The sequence below is a fragment of the Cherax quadricarinatus genome, chromosome 14, assembly GCF_038502225.1.
Source record: "Cherax quadricarinatus isolate ZL_2023a chromosome 14, ASM3850222v1, whole genome shotgun sequence".
Lineage (NCBI taxonomy): Eukaryota > Metazoa > Arthropoda > Malacostraca > Decapoda > Parastacidae > Cherax > Cherax quadricarinatus.
In genome coordinates, this window is record NC_091305.1 from 12,294,085 (window position 1) to 12,314,301 (window position 20,217).

Consider the following 20,217-nt stretch of genomic DNA (forward strand, 5'->3'; position numbering starts at 1 on the left):
GAACGATCACGAAGACTGTTGGTGGTGGAACAGAGAACTTTAAAAACTTCCGATTAACGTTAAAAACTGTGACGCCTGCTAACATAACCCAGTTCGGGTTGCGCTTATATTACAACCACTCTATTACAACGGTTGACCGCAAACTTTGCACACGCATTGCTTCGGGTCGGGTTCGATTCCCCTCCAATTTTATATGAATATGTTACAGTCGTTCATTATGATTTTGTATCTTAATTCGCTATCATCTACTCCCCCACCTCTCCCGGACACTAACACTCACTTATGGTCTGGGACCGAGCCGCGGTAGCGGTAATCCCTTGAACGACCACGACAGATATATATATTCTTCAGTATGACGACTACATGATCGGCAGCTTACACCGTCCTCGCACTTGAAACCTTGTCCGTCAGTCTCTGAACGAAGCTGAGTCACAACACTAAAACTTCAGACGGGAACGACACTTAGTTGTTGTTGATGCAAAAACTTCGTATAAAACAACTACAGAATAGCTGCTTCACTGCCATACACACCTGGTAACGATCTCATTAAACAGATTACACATCAGTTAAAAATAACATTGGCATTATCAATCAGTCAAAAACTTTAAACTGATGTAGGTCATATCCTAGACAGATACATAAATAAAATTATGACGTGCCTCGCATTTGTCAGTCCCGTTGCAGTGATCGTATATCACTCCTTCCAAGCTCATAGTATGAAGTGGTGTGTGAGCTTCCTGTTCTCATTTGCATATGAATTAAAGCAACATACTGGCCATCATGCGGAACATGGCCTGGTCTGCCCGAGATGTAAAAGTTGGTCCTGCAAAACGGTCTGACACCCTGATTTTGAGACAATATTAATGCTTTGTTTCTTGTCTATTGTGGCGGCTCCTCTTGTCTTATGTTCGTTTGGTAACATCATCAATTCATTCTTTTTATTTGCACTAGTAGTATTACTTAATTTGTGTTTGTAATACGGGTTATTCATGCATCTGATATATTTCATGGTGTGTAATTCTGCAGGGTAGATCAGTAAGCCAGCTGAAGGTTTCGATGCTGATCTCGCGACTAAAAGTTCCACTGAGTGGCTCGCTACTAAAAAACCTACGTCAGGAGAAATTTTCTTCGACGGATAAAATAACCCTCTTCCCCATTCCTGCTCTGTCTGATGGTTATTTCACATAAGCATTAGTACCCTGGGTGACATCAAGACATCAGCTGGCCTGGCCGCACCATGATGCTCAGCTGATCCACCTACATAAACAGCAGCTGATGACTTACTAAGGCAACAGTCAATTGTTGATCCTGCTGATCCTCGGTACTATGCTCCTTCATCCAAGATGTCTTAGACCAGGGGTGGGGAGCCTTTTTATATTGGAATGTCGCATTAATGTTAGCCGCATTCAAGAAATTCTGATTAGATATACTGCAAAATGGCAGTTATTTTGTAAAAAAGTTAATTATTATATAATAGCTTCAAGAAATTTTTTTTCTAAATTTAAAGTTAACTAACCTTTCAATTACTTTGTTGTGACTGCTTTTTGTAGGAAAGTATTTGGATATTTGGTTGAAACATGGAGGTCTGAAGTTTCAGCTGATCCTTCAGGTGCGTATCCGTCATTTTGGACCTTATTTAAGGACGTCTTGATTTGGGTTAGGTAGGAGAATATGGATTTGCAACAATAAGTGGTTGAGAGACAAGAAAACATTCGTCGTGCATGTTGCCATAGATGTGGGTATTCTATTGCATTTTTTCATATTTCATTAGGATCTTTCTCAGCATCAAATAGGAGCTATAAAACATTATCTTTTGAGAGCTCAATCTATTCCACCTGTGGCTCTTTAGGGACCTTGGAGACATCAACTAGGTGAGGGACCTTGGAGACATCAACTAGGTGAGGGGCCTTGGAGACATCAACTAGGTGAGGGGCCTTGGAGACATCAACTAGGTGAGGGACCTTGGAGACATCAACTAGGTGAGGGGCCTTGGAAACATCAACTAGGTGAGGGACCTTGGAGACATCAACTAGGTGAGGGACCTTGGAGACATCAACTAGGTGAGGGGCCTTGGAGACATCAACTAGGTGAGGGACCTTGGAGACATCAACTAGGTGAGGGACCTTGGAGACATCAACTAGGTGAGGGGCCTTGGAGACATCAACTAGGTGAGGGACCTTGGAGACATCAACTAGGTGAGGGACCTTGGAGACATCAACTAGGTGAGGGGCCTTGGAGACATCAACTAGGTGAGGGGTCTTGGAGACATCAACTAGGTGAGGGGCCTTGGAGACATCAACTAGGTGAGGGACCTTGGAGACATCAACTAGGTGAGGGACCTTGGAGACATCAACTAGGTGAGGGACCTTGGAGACATCAACTAGGTGAGGGACCTTGGAGACATCAACTAGGTGAGGGACCTTGGAGACATCAACTAGGTGAGAGACCTTGGAGACATCAACTAGGTGAGGGACCTTGGAGACATCAACTAGGTGAGGGGCCTTGGAGACATCAACTAGGTGAGGGGCCTTGGAGACATCAACTAGGTGAGGGACCTTGGAGACATCAACTAGGTGAGGGACCTTGGAGACATCAACTAGGTGAGGGACCTTGGAGACATCAACTAGGTGAGGGACCTTGGATACATCAACTAGATGAGGGACCTTGGAGACATCAACTAGGTGAGGGACCTTGGAGACATCAACTAGGTGAGGGGCCTTGGAGACATCAACTAGGTGAGAGACCTTGGAGACATCAACTAGGTGAGGGACCTTGGAGACATCAACTAGGTGAGGGACCTTGGAGACATCAACTAGGTGAGGGACCTTGGAGACATCAACTAGGTGAGGGACCTTGGAGACATCAACTAGGTGAGGGACCTTGGAGACATCAACTAGGTGAGGGACCTTGGAGACATCAACTAGGTGAGGGACCTTGGAGACATCAACTAGGTGAGGGGCCTTGGAGACATCAACTAGGTGAGGGGCCTTGGAGACATCAACTAGGTGAGGGGCCTTGGAGACATCAACTAGGTGAGGGACCTTGGAGACATCAACTAGGTGAGGGACCTTGGAGACATCAACTAGGTGAGGGACCTTGGAGACATCAACTAGGTGAGGGGCCTTGGAGACATCAACTAGGTGAGGGACCTTGGAGACATCAACTAGGTGAGGGACCTTGGAGACATCAACTAGGTGAGGGACCTTGGAGACATCAACTAGGTGAGGGACCTTGGAGACATCAACTAGGTGAGGGACCTTGGAGACATCAACTAGGTGAGGGACAGACATCAACTAGGTGAGGGACCTTGGAGACATCAACTAGGTGAGGGACCTTGGAGACATCAACTAGGTGAGGGACCTTGGAGACATCAACTAGGTGAGGGACCTTGGAGACATCAACTAGGTGAGGGACCTTGGAGACATCAACTAGGTGAGGGACCTTGGAGACATCAACTAGGTGAGGGACCTTGGAGACATCAACTAGGTGAGGTTGAAATGTTAATTTCAGTGTGATGTCATGATTCTCAAAGTAAATCTTTCATTGTATTCTTCAGATGAATCCTGCTCATTAATGGTCTTCGCTAGCTGGGGAAAGTATTAATCCGAAATTTCCATTTGAGAAAGAAAAGTTTAGAAAAAGGATAGTTTTTTTTTTTTGAAACGCTTGGATTTTTTGCTATATATTATTTATAGACTTAGTTTTACCTTACACATAATTTTTGAAGTCATTTTACTTGGACATGACATCACACAGAAATATAATATTCTATAGAAATCTTCTTTTAACAGTTGACAGTAGTGATTCTGTTCTTCATAAAATCTAATAATCTGTTCTCGCAAAGATAAAATTTTGACCAACACCTGTCCATGTGATAGTCAGCAAACTTTAAAATGATATGGCAAATCTACACTGAATAAATCATCCAACTTAATTCCCCCAGTACCCTGACACTGAAGAAAGTGATTATTGTTGCATTCATCGAGAAGCTCTGAACCCGTAGGGATCATACAGCGTTTGAGTAATGGGAACTACAGTAATCAGGTTTGATCCAGCGAAAGAGAGAACACTTACAATTCCTCCTTCGATAGTTACAAAACCTGCGTGATGCAGAAGGTTGTTGAGGATCATGTAACTCATCCTCCTCATAACTATGCCACTGTTTCACATAGAGTTTGGAGTACATTTCTAAGTTAGTTTGGAAAAACTCTAAATATAAGATAAAAGGTGATTACAACACCTGGCAGCCACTGCGCGGGGCTGATGTAAAACAGTCGTATTTAAACTCTTGAAGGCTCCGTCAACAGTCACCCATTTGACTGTTTATACAAGTGCCGTGATGTCTGTGGCTAAGAGGATGGACTGATATGTGACAAGGGCAGGTACAATGTTGAAGACTAAACACTAGTATTTTGCAGTCTTCTGAGGCTCCTGCCTTCGAAGGGCTTTCGATGTGCATATTTGGCACCAGTCTCTTTGGGATTTTAAAAGTGCAAATTATGATTCTTGCTTAATTTCCAAGGGGTATAATTAAAAGGATTTCAATTGTTTAAAGTAATTTAGATACTCAAATTTGTCTGTGCATTCTCTAGATCTGCAATGTTTCTTGCCCTAAGAAAAGGCAAGAAACATTGCAGATCTTCCTAGCTTATTCCAGTTACAATTAATCTATACATTATAGAATTTTAATTTGATGAGTATATCCTCCTGAGGGTTTGTGTTGGGCTGCTCAAGTCTGGTTTGTTCCGCACCAGATCCGCATCATTTGTGATACGAGGTAGAGGGTATTTTATAATCTAGTTGATTACTTGCTGACGTGAGGCGAATTTATCCCATTGTCCTAACAACCCATTTGTGTGTGACTGTTCCTCCAGACCACCTCCAGGGACTTTCTCCTATTAGCGCATTTGTTATATTCTTTTGGTTTAAGTGTCTTACACTGAAATTACCAAGAAATAAGATACTAGGGACTGGGTGTGAAAGGCTTGTAGGGCAGTTTTTGACTTTCAGTAGCTGATATTTAAGCTTTGCGGGTGTTGTATCTGGTGGTTTTCATACGAGAACAATAAATTAATTTTGATTCTTAGTTTTTACTACCAGAATTTCGACTATATTCGTGCTGTTAAGTAGGCCAGTACATATTACCTACTTTCTGACATAGACCAACCCTCCCTTGTAGTCTGCCCTTTTAAAAAATCTGTCGCATCTACTATACATAGACTGTACCAAGGTATCCAGTTTTTTGTCAAAGTGGCCTTAAACATAAGTCTCTTAGAGTTATCTCCTGAAAACCCAATTAATCAGATTATGATCTGTACGGGCCTGCGGGTTGTTAGCAGCAATAACTTTTATTAGTCAAATAGCCACCAAAGAAGCTTGGTCTCAGGCTAGGCTAGGAGGGTAAAGGAGCCCCAGAAACAAGCAGGTACAGTATATATGTCTACATTTCCCAAATGCTGTATAACGCTTAAAAATATTGTGAGTGATATATGTGTAAAATTACTTGTTAGTTTTCAGGACAGATGTAGTTGATATAAATAATATCAATGATAATTATATGACTTCTGACACAACATAAATTCACAGAAAAAGTATAGGGTAAGTTGGCACAAGTTGGCTGTGTAAAACACTGATATCACCACCTCACTTTATCTACTCTAATTTATTACATCATAAATTTCTCAGACAATGCAAGGGAGGCCATCAAAGAAAGATATCAGTGATGAGGTGAGGTGCGCCATCAACAGACTGATAGCGGGGTAAACAACCGAAAAACGACGGCTTTTGAAGAATTTTTAATTATCCGTAAAATTGTGCTGCTATGTGAAAACATTCTTTTTTATATATTAATTGTTTTTAAATTTTCTAAAATATATAGATTTGCTAACATCCAAGAAATTGGAAGTAGACCCAGTGAGGAGCAGGGGTGCGGTGGGGACAATAAGGGAACATCGTATCAGCATCCGGGGTCCCAGACTATCTTACCAGAAGATATCAGAAACACGGCTGGAACAAGTGTAGAAGCCTTCAAGAGGAAAGTGGACAAGTATCTTCACCAGGTACTAGATCAACCAGGCTGTTATGGATATGTGGGGCAGCGGGCCTCCAGCAGCAACAGCCTGGTTAATCAGGCGAGCACCAGACGAGCCTGACCCATGGCCGGGCTCCGAGGGTAGTTAAACTCTGGAAACTCTTCAAAGGTATATCAAAGGTAGACACTGAAGCTGATAACGCGAATGGGAGACTGTGAAATGATGTAAACCATTCTCTAAAACAGTCTGCATCACCTGATAGTTGAATGATGTTTAAATGTTTGGGTTGTAAACTGTAAGTTACACGTGTTCACGCACGCTAGTCTAGCAACTGCCAACAGTTTCCCGGAAATTAAGACTGTCAGAAGAATGTTCAAGGTTGCTGCTGACATTGCATGTTTTCTGACACCATCTTTGTTGGAAGATCACAACTGAAGATTTGTATTTTTTGTGTAGCTGTTAGGTAACTTACTAGGATATTTCCTCATGCATTAAAATTTTAGTGTTTATGGTAACAAAGGATTTAGCTGTTTTTAACTTAAAGTGAATAAATTAAATCTGGCAGATTTAGTCGAATCTTAGCTTTGGTAGGAGGTTTAATTTCTTACTAGTTACACACGCACGTGCACACGCGAGCACACACACACACACACACACACACACACACACACACACACACACACACACACACACACACGCACACGCACACGCACGCACGCACGCACGCACGCACGCACACACACACACACACACACACACACACACACACACACACACACACACACACACACACACACACGCTCTCTTTCTCTCTCTCTCTCTCTCTCTCTCTCTCTCTCTCTCTCTCTCTCTCTGCGTAATAGCCAATAGGAGATCTCAAGATATGCATTATAAAGTGCCTTGACAATAAAGTTAAGACACTTTCATCTTTGTGTGTATACAAGTATATTGGTATAGACTGGTATAGACGCTGTAGCAAACAACACAAGGCTTCCCTCACACTCGTGCACTTCTAATTAAAGTTTTTTATAAATCTTCTAAGCGTCGTTAATGCAAAGATCCCATATCATACATATGATGTTTTAAATTTTGATGTACTAGATCATTTTGCTAAGAAAACTCTCACTGAGCTCACCTGTTTCTCATTCCTATGTATCACACGGACTCTTAAAACACTCTCTTAAATACTTAACTTGACACCAATGCTCCAGTGTCAATATAGGATAAACAAGATGTCTTACCTGTTTGTTGGTAATTTAGTAAGATAATAACTTCAAGAGTTCAACGTGAATGTTGTTCATACATATTCATTTCATATTGGATGAATTGTAAAGGACCTGCCTAGTATGGGCCAGCAGGCCTCCTGCAGTGTTCCTCCTTTCTTATGTTCTTATGTTCTTATGTATTTAGCTTCCTTTCAGAAGCGAAAAATGATATTTCATTGAAAATTTTTCACAAGTATTCTTGGTAAGAACCGTTAAAAGTAATAACCAAAAAATGTGCGCATTTTTATTACGTATATACCTAGTGTATAACTTGTTGATGGTTCCAGGAATGATGGCGCCCTCGGCTCAGTCTCAGTCCAGTCTTGTGGTTGACGGCTTGATCAGTCAGACTTGGTGCTGGTGGTAAGCGGTCTGCCTGTGCACCACAGCTTCCTGATCAGTAACACATCAAGGATAAGGCTTTCTTTCTGTTCCCTTTTTAATATTGGCATTATATTGGCTGGTTCTCATTAGACTGGAATATTGCCTCCCGGTGGATCAAGGCCTGATCATCCATGCTTTTACTACTGGCTGCACGGAGTTCAACGCATGAATCACAGCCCGGCTGGTCAGAAGCTGATTTGAGGAACTTGTCAAGTTCCTTTGTGAAGACAGCCAGAGGTTTGTTGGGAAAGAGTAAACACCAACTTTGATTAATTCGGTAACGCCTTGTGCCTCTGCCAGAGCGTTTCTCCTCGCTGTTGCAAAGTTAAATATTATGCCTCCTCCGGAATTCGATTATGTTTAATTTAGAGTTGTAGCATTCTTGCCCCCCCCCCCTGTTTAAAACGATCTTCACTTGCCTCTCCAGTGAGCATGGCGTCTTATTGTTATTAAGAATCCCTTGTGAGAAGAATACCTTATTGTTTCGCTCTTCTTACGTTTTAGTTTTCAACTTGAGAACAGGATCCTCCAGATGGTTCACTTGCAGGTGTCAATCTGTGTTGGGTGTACACCGTCAGTGAGAAAGCAACTTTGCTCTATTCACCACCTTGCCAGTCCACCCGGCCCAGGATTTCTTTTTATTAAATGAGTTTTTATTGCAAGCAGTAAAGAGTAGCTTCGCTGTTCTGTGGACCATAGGACTGACACCATGGCTGCTAGAACAGTTGAGCAGCGGAGATGATATTCCCATGAGAGGTTAAGGCAGGCGTGGCGACTAGGCAGACTTTCATGCTGCTAATATAATAATAACAAAGAAAGTATGGGAATTGGAGCTTACATTGAAGTACACGAAATGTGGTTGGAAATTGAATAACAAATTACTCAGAGACATTAGAAAACACGTTTCAGCTTTAAAACATGGTATGAGAGATTGAGATCTTCGCTCAAAACTTCCAAAGGAAATTACAAATGCAGACGGAGTCATTAATAAAAACAGTGGAGAAACAATACAAACTATTGGGGTAAAAGACTGCAAGAAGACGTAGACTTCACGAATAGTCTAATAAATGGTTACTGAAAACGATGGGCAAGGAAAACTGAAGTGTCATCAAGGGGGAAAAGTTAACTGAAAAAGTTACAAAAAAAAAAAAAAAAAACTATTACGCCAAGCAGAATGACATCAAAAGCACAGGCTAAGTTTTTTTTTTTTTTAATTTAGATAAATTCGTTCAAAACAGTATTTGCCTTGTATGTGTGACCCATTTTGAGTAAGCAGCACTGATGTGGAACTCTTAGTAAAATACAAAATACAACTATGAACCCTAAAGGAGTGCATATAACTGATGCCAAATATGAGAGGAAGAACGCTGAACAGAAGATATGATCATGGTATACAAATGACAAGACAGAGAAAAAGGTATATAAACACCAAGAGTTGATGTTTGTGTATATGTACTGAGAGTTCAATGTAATCTCGGTTTTTGGGATTTAAGTATTATTGACAGGTTGTGTACATGTGAAATACAGCAATAATGACCCTCGCGCATTCGATGAGCTTTATACCTAGACAATAATAGGATCTTCCCAGGAATGTAACTAGAACAAGATGACATTGTTGAAATTTAAGTCAACGGAGATACGCACCTAGGAGTGTGCATCACTGTGTGTGTATGCACAATTTTATGGATTAAAGCATTTTGATTGGTGCTGTACAGATGACATACAGTCGTACTGACCCACTTGTATTTGATAGGCTTTAAAGTTAACAGAATAACATTCCAGCTTTCCCACAACAAGCTTTCTACCCCGTAGTGCAATGGGTGGTGCGCTTGGCTCACTACCAAGGAAACGTGGAGTCCAGCTCAACACGAGGGGAAGGGGGACGTTTGGGCAAGTCTCCTTACACCTACTGGTCCTGTTACCTAGCAGTAAATACCTGAGAGTTAGTTGATTGTTGTGGATTGCATTCAGATGAGAACCCAAAATGGACCCCAATGAAAAATTCCCATATTTATCATTAACCTGGCATCTGTTTGTTTAGAAGGTTCTTTTTATTCAACCTGTCTGTTGCTTACATTTTAGTTATGATAGCACAATATCACTATTGAGTTTCTTGTACACAAGATCTTCCGACATGATTACCTCAAGGTTCTTTATGTTTCTCTTCCGCTCTTCCCGAAACGACGTCATAAGTTTAAGCCTCCTATATTCTGGTGATTTGTCTATACTGTACAAATTCTAGCACAGTATATCGTCTGAGAAAGATGATGCAACTCCATGATTTATTATCTATGCAGACGGAGATCTCTTATTTTCGTGAACGTAGCTAGTTTTGTAAACCTGGTACCATATGGGCTTGAACTCTGGTAAGGCAAGGGGCCTTCAGTTTTAAGTTCACGTCAGAAGTGAGACTGAAAATAGAATTGGACGAGTACCGTGCTTTAGTAAATTAGCTTTTGAAGGTAGAGGTCTCAGGTTTGACTGTTATTTATTTGTTTTGGGTCAGGTATAAAATTTAAGGTTCCCCTGCATACTTTTGTACTTGGCTTGTATTTTCTTCACCACGAAACTTCGTCCTGACAGGTATCAGTTATACACTGACCCAGTCAGTGTTTCTTCGGAATTGTTGATGGTATAAAGGTGGAGGTTTCGTTAGTGGCTCTATACAGAGGCTCGATGATTCCGGCCTTATAGCCGGGGCACGGAATTGATGGTCAGCACTCTGGGTGCCATTGGCCCCATAAGTCATGGGTGCGGCAAGTCGCAGCAAACGGTTGTGGTTGTACATATTAGGAGTTGCCAGTGCTACTGGCAGCAATTCATCGATCGTGTCTTCATCTTTGAATTCCAGCAAAATACTTTACTCGGCAACCTCTAACTTTGGTCTTCGGTTCAAGTGTCGGGAAAAGTTGTAGTTCTAACCACCACTACCTGCAGACGACAGTCGAGGATATGTAATTTCCCAGTTATTCCTATTAGGTTTTTTTTCGGTAACACTCCCTGAAGACTCGTCAGGTCTGAGTATATTATGTTGGCATAATATACACACGTGTTTAGCAATCTTTCGTCTTAGCCCTCTTTTAAAAGGAGTCATTATTATTATCAGAGACAGTGCCAAGGGGGTAGGGGCTTGGGGCTTCTGCCTCCCAAAGTTCCCTCAGCTCCACAATAAAAATAACAATAATAATAATAACGCTGCTTCAGAGCAAGTCTCCTAGCACCTCCCACTTCCAGCTAGAAGGCCACCTCTAACCCCCTCCAGTATATAAATTCTGGAGCTGCCCCTGATTGTTATTACATTCATGGGGGAGGGGCGCTAAACCAGAAAGGGTCATACAGTTCCTTTGATAATAGAAGGCTATCAGCCTTTATCCAAGGAAGGGGAGGTCTGGTACAATTCTTTAATCAGGAGCCCCCACACAGGAGTCAGTGAACGTTGAGGGACTCGCGAAATCAAGCCGGTATAGGTTTTTTAACAAGTGGTGGTATTTTGTTAGGTAACAGAACGGGTGTTTCCTGGTAAAAGTATTAGTCATACCATGGTCAGCTGACTGAAGTTTTGGCTATATGACCAAGGCTTGCCAGTTCAGCCCTATATTAAAAAAAAAAAGAAAACTAAAGATCACTTCGAACTGCATCCTAAGCATTTTTCTCACTTCGTGTCATCAGTAAAAATAACATACTTCTTGGTAAAAGCCCAATACTGGGATTTTTGCATAGGAAAAGTATTTTTGCCTTCTTTCAATTTCGCCAATAGTGTTAATAGCGCTCTCCTTGAAATTATATGACGCTGTTAAGTTTGGGGTACCTGTAGATTGCTTGTAGACATTTCGCTACTGTTTATCACGTAAGGATTAATAATAATAATAATAATAATAATAATAATAATAATAATTATAATTATAAATGGATTATTAATTATTATTATAATCATGAGAAGCACTAAACCTGCAAGGGTCAAATAACGCTTAGGGAATAAAATGTGATTAGATTTAATCCAAACAGGGGAAAGGTAGCTCCAATTTCTTGTTCCATGAGCCCTGCACCATCATCTAGGCATCCCCATTGAAGGATTACGTAGAGATATAACTACACTCGAGTAATTAATGCTACAGGATATGAATACAAGCTTTATTGTAATTATAGTGCTAGAGTATTTTGGAGAGGACAAGCCAGTGCCTTAAATCATACTTAACTATTTTTACTTCTGCAGATCGAGGAGGATGTTGGAGGATTCTGATCGACCTGGGTTCTTCAAAGACTACTATAGAGCGGTGCGTAAGGCCACTTCCAACGACCAGTTCAACCAGTTCTCTAAGCTGAAGACTAATGAGGAACGCATCCGCTTCTGCTTCAACCTCCCCGCAGCTCATGATATCGATATTAAAACGTTTTTCAAGGGCAAATCCGAGAAGGAGGCCCTGGAGAAGAAAGAAGCGGGTAACAAGTGTTTTGGGAGAAAGAACAATGTGGAGGCTTTAAAGCTATATAGCCAGGCGGTGGTAAAGGCACCTGTGCCCTCGGGTAAATATTGGAAGTTGATCAGTTGAGTAATACCTGTTCGGCTTGTCATTGCCCGCACTCCCACTAACGTCGAGAAGATTCTCTGGAAGCTGTCTGCCATCTCCTATATTATCCTAAGATAACGTAAAATAGATAGTTTCCCACAGAAAAATACTTTGCAGTTAAGTGATTTGTGGGAAATATTAGAGAATCTGTTTACGCTAACCTCATAGTAATACATGAGTGCAGTACGTATAGGCTATAATATTTCTGTTCATCCATATCGAAAGTGAGTAGGATGCACATAGTATAAGAAACGGAACATTACGTTGTACATACGAAAAGAATTGACAAGAGACAACCTTATTCACAACGCATCAAAGCTTAATATTTTAATAAATTCATTAGATCGAATTATATATATATATATATATATATATATATATATATATATATATATATATATATATATATATATATATATATATATATATATATATATATATATATATATATATATATATATATATATATATATATATATATATATATATATATATATATATATATATATATATATATATATATATATATATATATATATATATATATATATATATATATATATATATATATATATATATATATATATATATATATATATATATATATATATATATATATATATATATATATATATATATATATATATATATATATATATATATATATATATATATATATATATATATATTCAGAAGACTGAGGATGGGTTGTTGAGGTAGTTCGGACATGTGGAGACGTTGGAACAAAATAGAATGACTTCGAGAGTGTATAAATCTGTAGTGGAGAAAGGCCGTGTAGAGGTCGGCCTAGGAAAGGTTGGATAGGGGTAATGGAGGTTTTGTGTGCGAGGGGCTTGGACTTCCAGTAAGCATGCATGAGCATGTTAGATGGGAGCAAATGCAGACAAATGGAGTGTGAGCAGGGTAATATTTATGAAGGGATTCAGGGTGTTAATGTTGCAGTTTTATAACTGTAGTGTAAGCGCACCTCTGGCAAGACAGTGATGGAGTGAATGATTAGCTGGAGTTTACCTGGAGAGAGTTCTGGGGGTCAACACCCTCATGGCCCGGTCTGTGACCAGGCCTCGTGGTGCATCAGGGCCTGATCAACCAGGCTGTTACTTCTGGCTGCACGCAATCCATCGTACGAACCACAGCCCGGGTGGTCAGGTACCGACTTTAGGTGCTTGTCCATTGCCTGCTTAAAGACAGCGAGGGACCTATTGGTAATCCCCCTTATATATGCTGGGAGGCAGTTGAACAATCTTGGACCCCTGACACTTATTGTGTTGTCTCTTAAAGTGCTAGTGGCAACCCTGCTTTTCATTGGGGGATGTTGCATCGTCTGCCGAGTCTTTTGCTTTCGTAAGGAGTGATTTTCGTGTGCAAGTTTGGTACTGGTCCCTCTATGATTTTCCAGGTGTATATAATCATGTATTTCTCCTGCCTTCGTTCCAGGGAGTACAGGTTCAGGGACTTCAAGCGTTCCCAGTAATTGAGGTGTTTTATCTTATCTCATGCGTGCCGTGAAGGTTATCTGTACATTTTCTAGGTCAGCAATTTCACCTGCCTTGAAATATGCTGTTAGTGTGCAGCAATATTCCAGCCTAGATAGAACAAGCGACCTGAAGAGTGTCATCATGGGCTTGGCATCCCTAGTTTTGAAGGTTCTCATTATCCATCCTGTCATTTTTCTAGCACATGCGATTGATACGATGTTATGGTCCTTGAAGGTGAGATCGTCCGACATGATCACTCCCAGATCTTTAACGTTAGTTTTTCGTTCTGTTGTGTGGTTGGAATATGTTTTATACTCTGATGAAGTTTTTCTTTTTCGGGCCACCCTACCATGGTGGGAAACGGCCAGTGTGTTAATTATATATATACAGTGGACCTCCGCATAACGATTACCTCCGAATGCGACCAATTATGTAAGTGTATTTATGTAAGTGCATTTGTACGTGTATGTTTGGGGGTCTGAAATCGACTAATCTACTTCACAATATTTCTTATGGGAACAAATTCGGTCAGTACTGGCACCTGAACATACTTCTGGAGTGAAAAAATATCGTTAACCGGGGGTCCACTGTATATATATATATATATATATATATATATATATATATATATATATATATATATATATATATATATATATATATATATATATATATATATAATGTCGTGCCGAATATGTAAAACTGGTCAATTAGCAAGAACTCATTTAAAATTAATTCCTTTCTGAAATTTTCTCTTATACGTTTAAAAATATATTTTTTCATTAATGTTAATGTAAAAAATTTTAATTTTGCACCAAAAGAATCTTAGAAAACTTACCTAACCTTATTATAACAAGAGCAATTTAATTTAGCCTAACCCAACTATATATATTTTAAATACGTTTACAGTAATTTAGTACTAAACAAATACAATCAAACATATTTTTTTCGTTAGGTTTAGAATGATTTTGGCGAAATTATTGCATACACAAATTTTCACTTGTCCTATATGGCAAGACGAGCGTTGCTATTTAAGCCAAGATCGCAAATTCTGCCTATTCGGCACGACATATATATATATATATAATATATATATATATATATATATATATATACATGTGAATGCAGCATCGAGGAGGCGGTTGGAGGCAGTGGAGATGTGTCCTGTCAGAGGGCAATGTGTGGTATAAATATTACGCAGAAAATTTGGAGTGTGGAAAATGGGAGAAGGTGTGGAGTTAATAAAAGTATTAGCCAGAGGGCTGAAGAGGAGTTGTTGAGGTGGTTTGGTCATTTAGAGAGAATGGATCAAAGTAGAATGACATGAAGAGCGTTTAAATCTTTAGGGGAAGGAAGGCAGGGTAGGGGTCGTCCTCGAAAAGGTTGGAAGGAAGGGGTAAGGGAGGTTTTGTGAGCGAGGGGCTTGGACTTCCAGCAGGCGTGCATGAGCGTGTTCGATAGGAGTGAATAAAGACGAATGGTATTTGGGCCCTGACGATCTGTTGGAGTGTGAGCAGGGTAATATTTAGTGAAGGGATTCAGGTAAACCAGTTATTTTTATGTAGCCGGACTTGAATCCTGGAAATGGGAAGTACAATGCCTGCACTCTAAAGGAGAGGTTCGGGATATTAGCAGTTTGGAGGGACATGTTGTGTATCTTTATATGTATATGCTTCTAAACTGTTGTATTCTGAGCACCTCTGCAAAAACAGTGATTATATGTGAGTGAGGTGAAAGTGTTGAATGATGAAAGTATTTTCTTTTTGGGGATTTTCTTTCTTTTCGGGTCACCCTGCCTCGGTGGGAGACAGCCAACTTGTTTATATATATATATATATATATATATATATATATATATATATATATATATATATATATATATATATATATAATGTCGTGCCGAATATGTAAAACTGGTCAATTAGCAAGAACTCATTTAAAATTAAGTCCTTTCTAAAATTTTCTCTTATGCATTTAAAGATATATTTTTTTTTTCAATAATGTTGATGTAAAATTTTTTAATTTTGCACCAAAAGAATCTTAGAAAACTTACCTAACCTTATTATAACAAGAACAATTTATTTTAGCCTAACCCAACTAAATGTATTTTAGATTTGTTTACAATAATTTAATACTGAACAAATACAGTGAAATATATTTTTTTCGTTAGGTTCAGAATGATTTTGGCGAAATTATTGCATACACAAATTTTCACTTGTCCTATATGGCAAGATGATCGTTGCTATTTAAGCCAAGATCGCAAGTTCTGCCTATTCGGCACGACATATATATATATATATATATATATATATATATATATATATATATATATATATATATATATATATATATATATATATATATATATACAGTGGACCCCCGCATAACGGACGCCTTGCATAGCGGACAATCCGCATAGCGGACGCTTTGATCGCTAAAATTTTGCCCCGCATAGCGCCCAAAGACCCGCTCAGCGGCCTTCGTCCGAGACGCGTCCAATGTGCGGCCTGAGCCACGCTCACATGTTCCACGGGTGGCATTGTTTACCAGCCAGCCTCCGCGGTAACATCCAAGCATACAATCGGAACATTTTGTATTATTACAGTGTTTTTGGTGATTTTTTTCTGGAAAATAAGTGACCATGGGCCCCAAGAAAGCTTCTAGTGCCAACCCTACAGCAATAAGGGTGAGAATTACTATGGAGATGAAGAAAAAGATCATTGATAAGTATGAAAGTGGAGTGCGTGTCTCCGAGCTGGCCAGGTTGTATAATAAACCCCAATCAACCATCGCTACTATTGGTGGTACAGCTGCTGCTGCTGCTGTATCACCGTCAGCTGCTGTTGCACTGTCAGCTGCTGCTGCTGTACCACCGTCAGCTGCTCCTGCTGCTGTAGTACCGTCTGCTGCTGCTGTAGCATCATCTGCTGCTGCTGTAGCATCGTCTGCTGCTGCTGTAGCATCGTCTGTTGCTGCTGTAGCATCGTCTGTTGCTGCTGTACCACCGTCAGCTGCTGCTGCTGCTGTAGCATCGTCTACTGCTGCTGCTGCTGCTGTAGCATCGTCTGCTGCTGCTGTAACATCGTCAGTTGCTGCTGTAGCATCGTCTGCTGCTGCTGTAGCATCGTCTGTTGCTGCTGTAGCATCGTCTGTTGCTGCTGTACCACCGTCAGCTGCTGCTGCTGCTGTAGCATCGTCTGCTGCTGTAGCATCGTCTGCTGCTGCTGTAACATCGTCAGTTGCTGCTGTAGCATCGTCTGCTGCTGCTGTAACATCGTCAGTTGCTGCTGTAGCATCGTCTGCTGCTGCTGTAACATCGTCAGTTGCTGCTGTAGCATCGTCTGCTGCTGCTGTAGCATCGTCTGTTGCTGCTGTACCACCGTCAGCTGCTGCTGCTGCTGCTGTAGCACCGTTGTTGGTGTGGCTTATTGAGAATACCAAGAAACAATTAACCCCAGAGGATTTGCCACCCAGGATAGCCCAAAAAAGTCAGTGTCATCGAAGACTGTCTAACTTATTTCCATTGGGGTCCTTAATCTTGTCTCCCAGGATGCAACCCACACCAGTCGACTAACACCCAGGTGAACAGGGAAAATGCCTGGAACTAGTGCTCATATTGGTGAATTTAGAGCCAGCAAAGGTTGGTTTGAGAGATTTAAGAATCGTAGTGACATACACAGTGTGATAAGGCCTGTTCTGGAAGAAAATACCAAACAGGACCTACAGTACTCAGGAGGAAAAGGCACTCCCAGGACACAGTGTCTCATCAGTCATTGCTGCATCTTCAATAAAGGTAAGTGTCATTTATTCTTCATTTAGTAGAGTAGTACATGCACAATATATATTGTGCATGTACTACTCTACTATTGTGCATGTATCCTTCTCTTTGTGTGTAGGAAAATGTATATTTCATGTGGTAAAAATTTTTTTTTTCAAACTTTTGGGTGTCTTGCACGGATTAATTTGATTTCCATTATTTCTTATGGGGAAAATTCATTCACATAGCGAACATTTCGCATAACAGCCAGCCCTCTTGCACGGATTAAGGTCGCTATGCGGGGGTCCACTATATATATATATATATATATATATATATATATATATATATATATATATATATATATATGGATCAAAGTAGAATGACATGGAAAGCATATAAATCTGTAGGGGAAGGAAGGCGGGGTAGGGGTCGTCCTCGAAAGGGTTGGAGAGAGGGGGTAAAGGAGGTTTTGTGGGTAAGGGGCTTGGACTTCCAGCAAGCATGCGTGAGCGTGTTAGATAGGAGTGAATGGAGACGAATGGTACTTGGGACCTGACGATCTGTTGGAGTGTGAGCAGGGTAATATTTAGTGAAGGGATTTAGGGAAACCGGTTATTTTCATATAGTCGGACTTGAGTCCTGGAAATGGGAAGTACAATGCCTGCACTTTAAAGGAGGGGTTTGGGATATTGGCAGTTTGGAGGGATATGTTGTGTATCTTTAGATGTGTATGCTTCTAGACTGTTGTGTTCTGAGCACCTCTGCAAAAACAGTGATAATGTGCGAGTGTGGTGAAAGTGTTGAATGATGATGAAAGTATTTTCTTTTTGGGGATTTTCTTTCTTTTTTGGGTCACCCTGCCTCGGTGGGAGACGGCCGACTTGTTGAAAAAAAAAAAAATATATATATATATACATACAGTGGACCCCCGCATAACGATTACCTCCGAATGCGACCAATTATGTTAGTGTATTTATGTAAGTGCGTTTGTACGTGTATGTTTGGGGGTCTGAAATGGACTAATCTACTTCACAATATTCCTTATGGGAATAAATTCGGTCAGTACTGGCACCTGAACATACTTATGGAGTGAAAAAATATCGTTAACCGGGGGTCCACTGTATATATATGGTAGAGTTATAATTGAAAGAATTAAGAGTAAGACGGAGAATAGGATAGCAGATGAACAAGGAGGCTTTAGGAAAGGTAGGGGGTGTGTGGACCAGGTGTTTACAGTGAAACATATAAGTGAACAGTATTTAGATAAGGCTAAAGAGGTCTTTGTGGCATTTATGGATTTGGAAAAGGCGTATGACAGGGTGGATAGGGGGGCAATGTGGCAGATGTTGCAAGTGTATGGTGTAGGAGGTAGGTTACTGAAAGCAGTGAAGAGTTTTTACGAGGATAGTGAGGCTCAAGTTAGAGTATGTAGGAAAGAGGGAAATTTTTTCCCAGTAAAAGTAGGCCTTAGACAAGGATGTGTGATGTCACCGTGGTTGTTTAATATATTTATAGATGGGGTTGTAAGAGAAGTAAATGCGAGGGTCTTGGCAAGAGGCGTGGAGTTAAAAGATAAAGAATCACACACAAAGTGGGAGTTGTCACAGCTGCTCTTTGCTGATGACACTGTGCTCTTGGGAGATTCTGAAGAGAAGTTGCAGAGATTGGTGGATGAATTTGGTAGGGTGTGCAAAAGAAGAAAATTAAAGGTGAATACAGGAAAGAGTAAGGTTATGAGGATAACAAAAAGATTAGGTGATGAAAGATTGAATATCAGATTGGAGGGAGAGAGTATGGAGGAGGTGAACGTATTCAGATATTTGGGAGTGGACGTGTCAGCGGATGGGTCTATGAAAGATGAGGTGAATCATAGAATTGATGAGGGAAAAAGAGTGAGTGGTGCACTTAGGAGTCTGTGGAGACAAAGAACTTTGTCCTTGGAGGCAAAGAGGGGAATGTATGAGAGTATAGTTTTACCAACGCTCTTATATGGGTGTGAAGCGTGGGTGATGAATGTTGCAGCGAGGAGAAGGCTGGAGGCAGTGGAGATGTCATGTCTGAGGGCAATGTGTGGTGTGAATATAATGCAGAGAATTCGTAGTTTGGAAGTTAGGAGGAGGTGCGGGATTACCAAAACTGTTGTCCAGAGGGCTGAGGAAGGGTTGTTGAGGTGGTTCGGACATGTAGAGAGAATGGAGCGAAACAGAATGACTTCAAGAGTGTATCAGTCTGTAGTGGAAGGAAGGCGGGGTAGGGGTCGGCCTAGGAAGGGTTGGAGGGAGGGGGTAAAGGAGGTTTTGTGTGCGAGGGGCTTGGACTTCCAGCAGGCATGCGTGAGCGTGTTTGATAGGAGTGAATGGAGACAAATGGTTTTTAATACTTGACGTGCTGTTGGAGTGTGAGCAAAGTAACATTTATGAAGGGATTCAGGGAAACCGGCAGGCCGGACTTGAGTCCTGGAGATGGGAAGTACAGTGCCTGCACTCTGAAGGAGGGGTGTTAATGTTGCAGTTTAAAAACTGTAGTGTAAAGCACCCTTCTGGCAAGACAGTGATGGAGTGAATGATGGTGAAAGTTTTTCTTTTTCGGGCCACCCTGCCTTGGTGGGAATCGGCCGGTGTGATAATAAAAAAAAAAATAATAATATATATATATATATATATATATTTTTTTTTTATTATTATCACACCGGCCGATTCCCACCAAGGC

The 20,217-nt window shown here is 40.6% G+C and overlaps 1 protein-coding gene across 5 annotated transcripts in view; it reads left to right on the forward strand.

Moving 5' to 3' along the window:
• The window catches only part of LOC128695394 (SET and MYND domain-containing protein 4-like), a 415,476-nt gene that overhangs the window by 296,518 nt on the left and 98,741 nt on the right, over nucleotides 1-20,217 (forward strand). For 4 of the 5 annotated variants that reach the window (XM_070084852.1, XM_070084854.1, XM_070084856.1 and 1 more), the window contains one exon: nucleotides 11,895-12,226. In XM_070084852.1, coding sequence (XP_069940953.1) covers nucleotides 11,895-12,226 — 332 coding nt within the window. The remainder of the gene's footprint in view (nucleotides 1-11,894; nucleotides 12,227-20,217) is intronic. The other variant, XM_070084853.1, reaches the window with a different exon arrangement.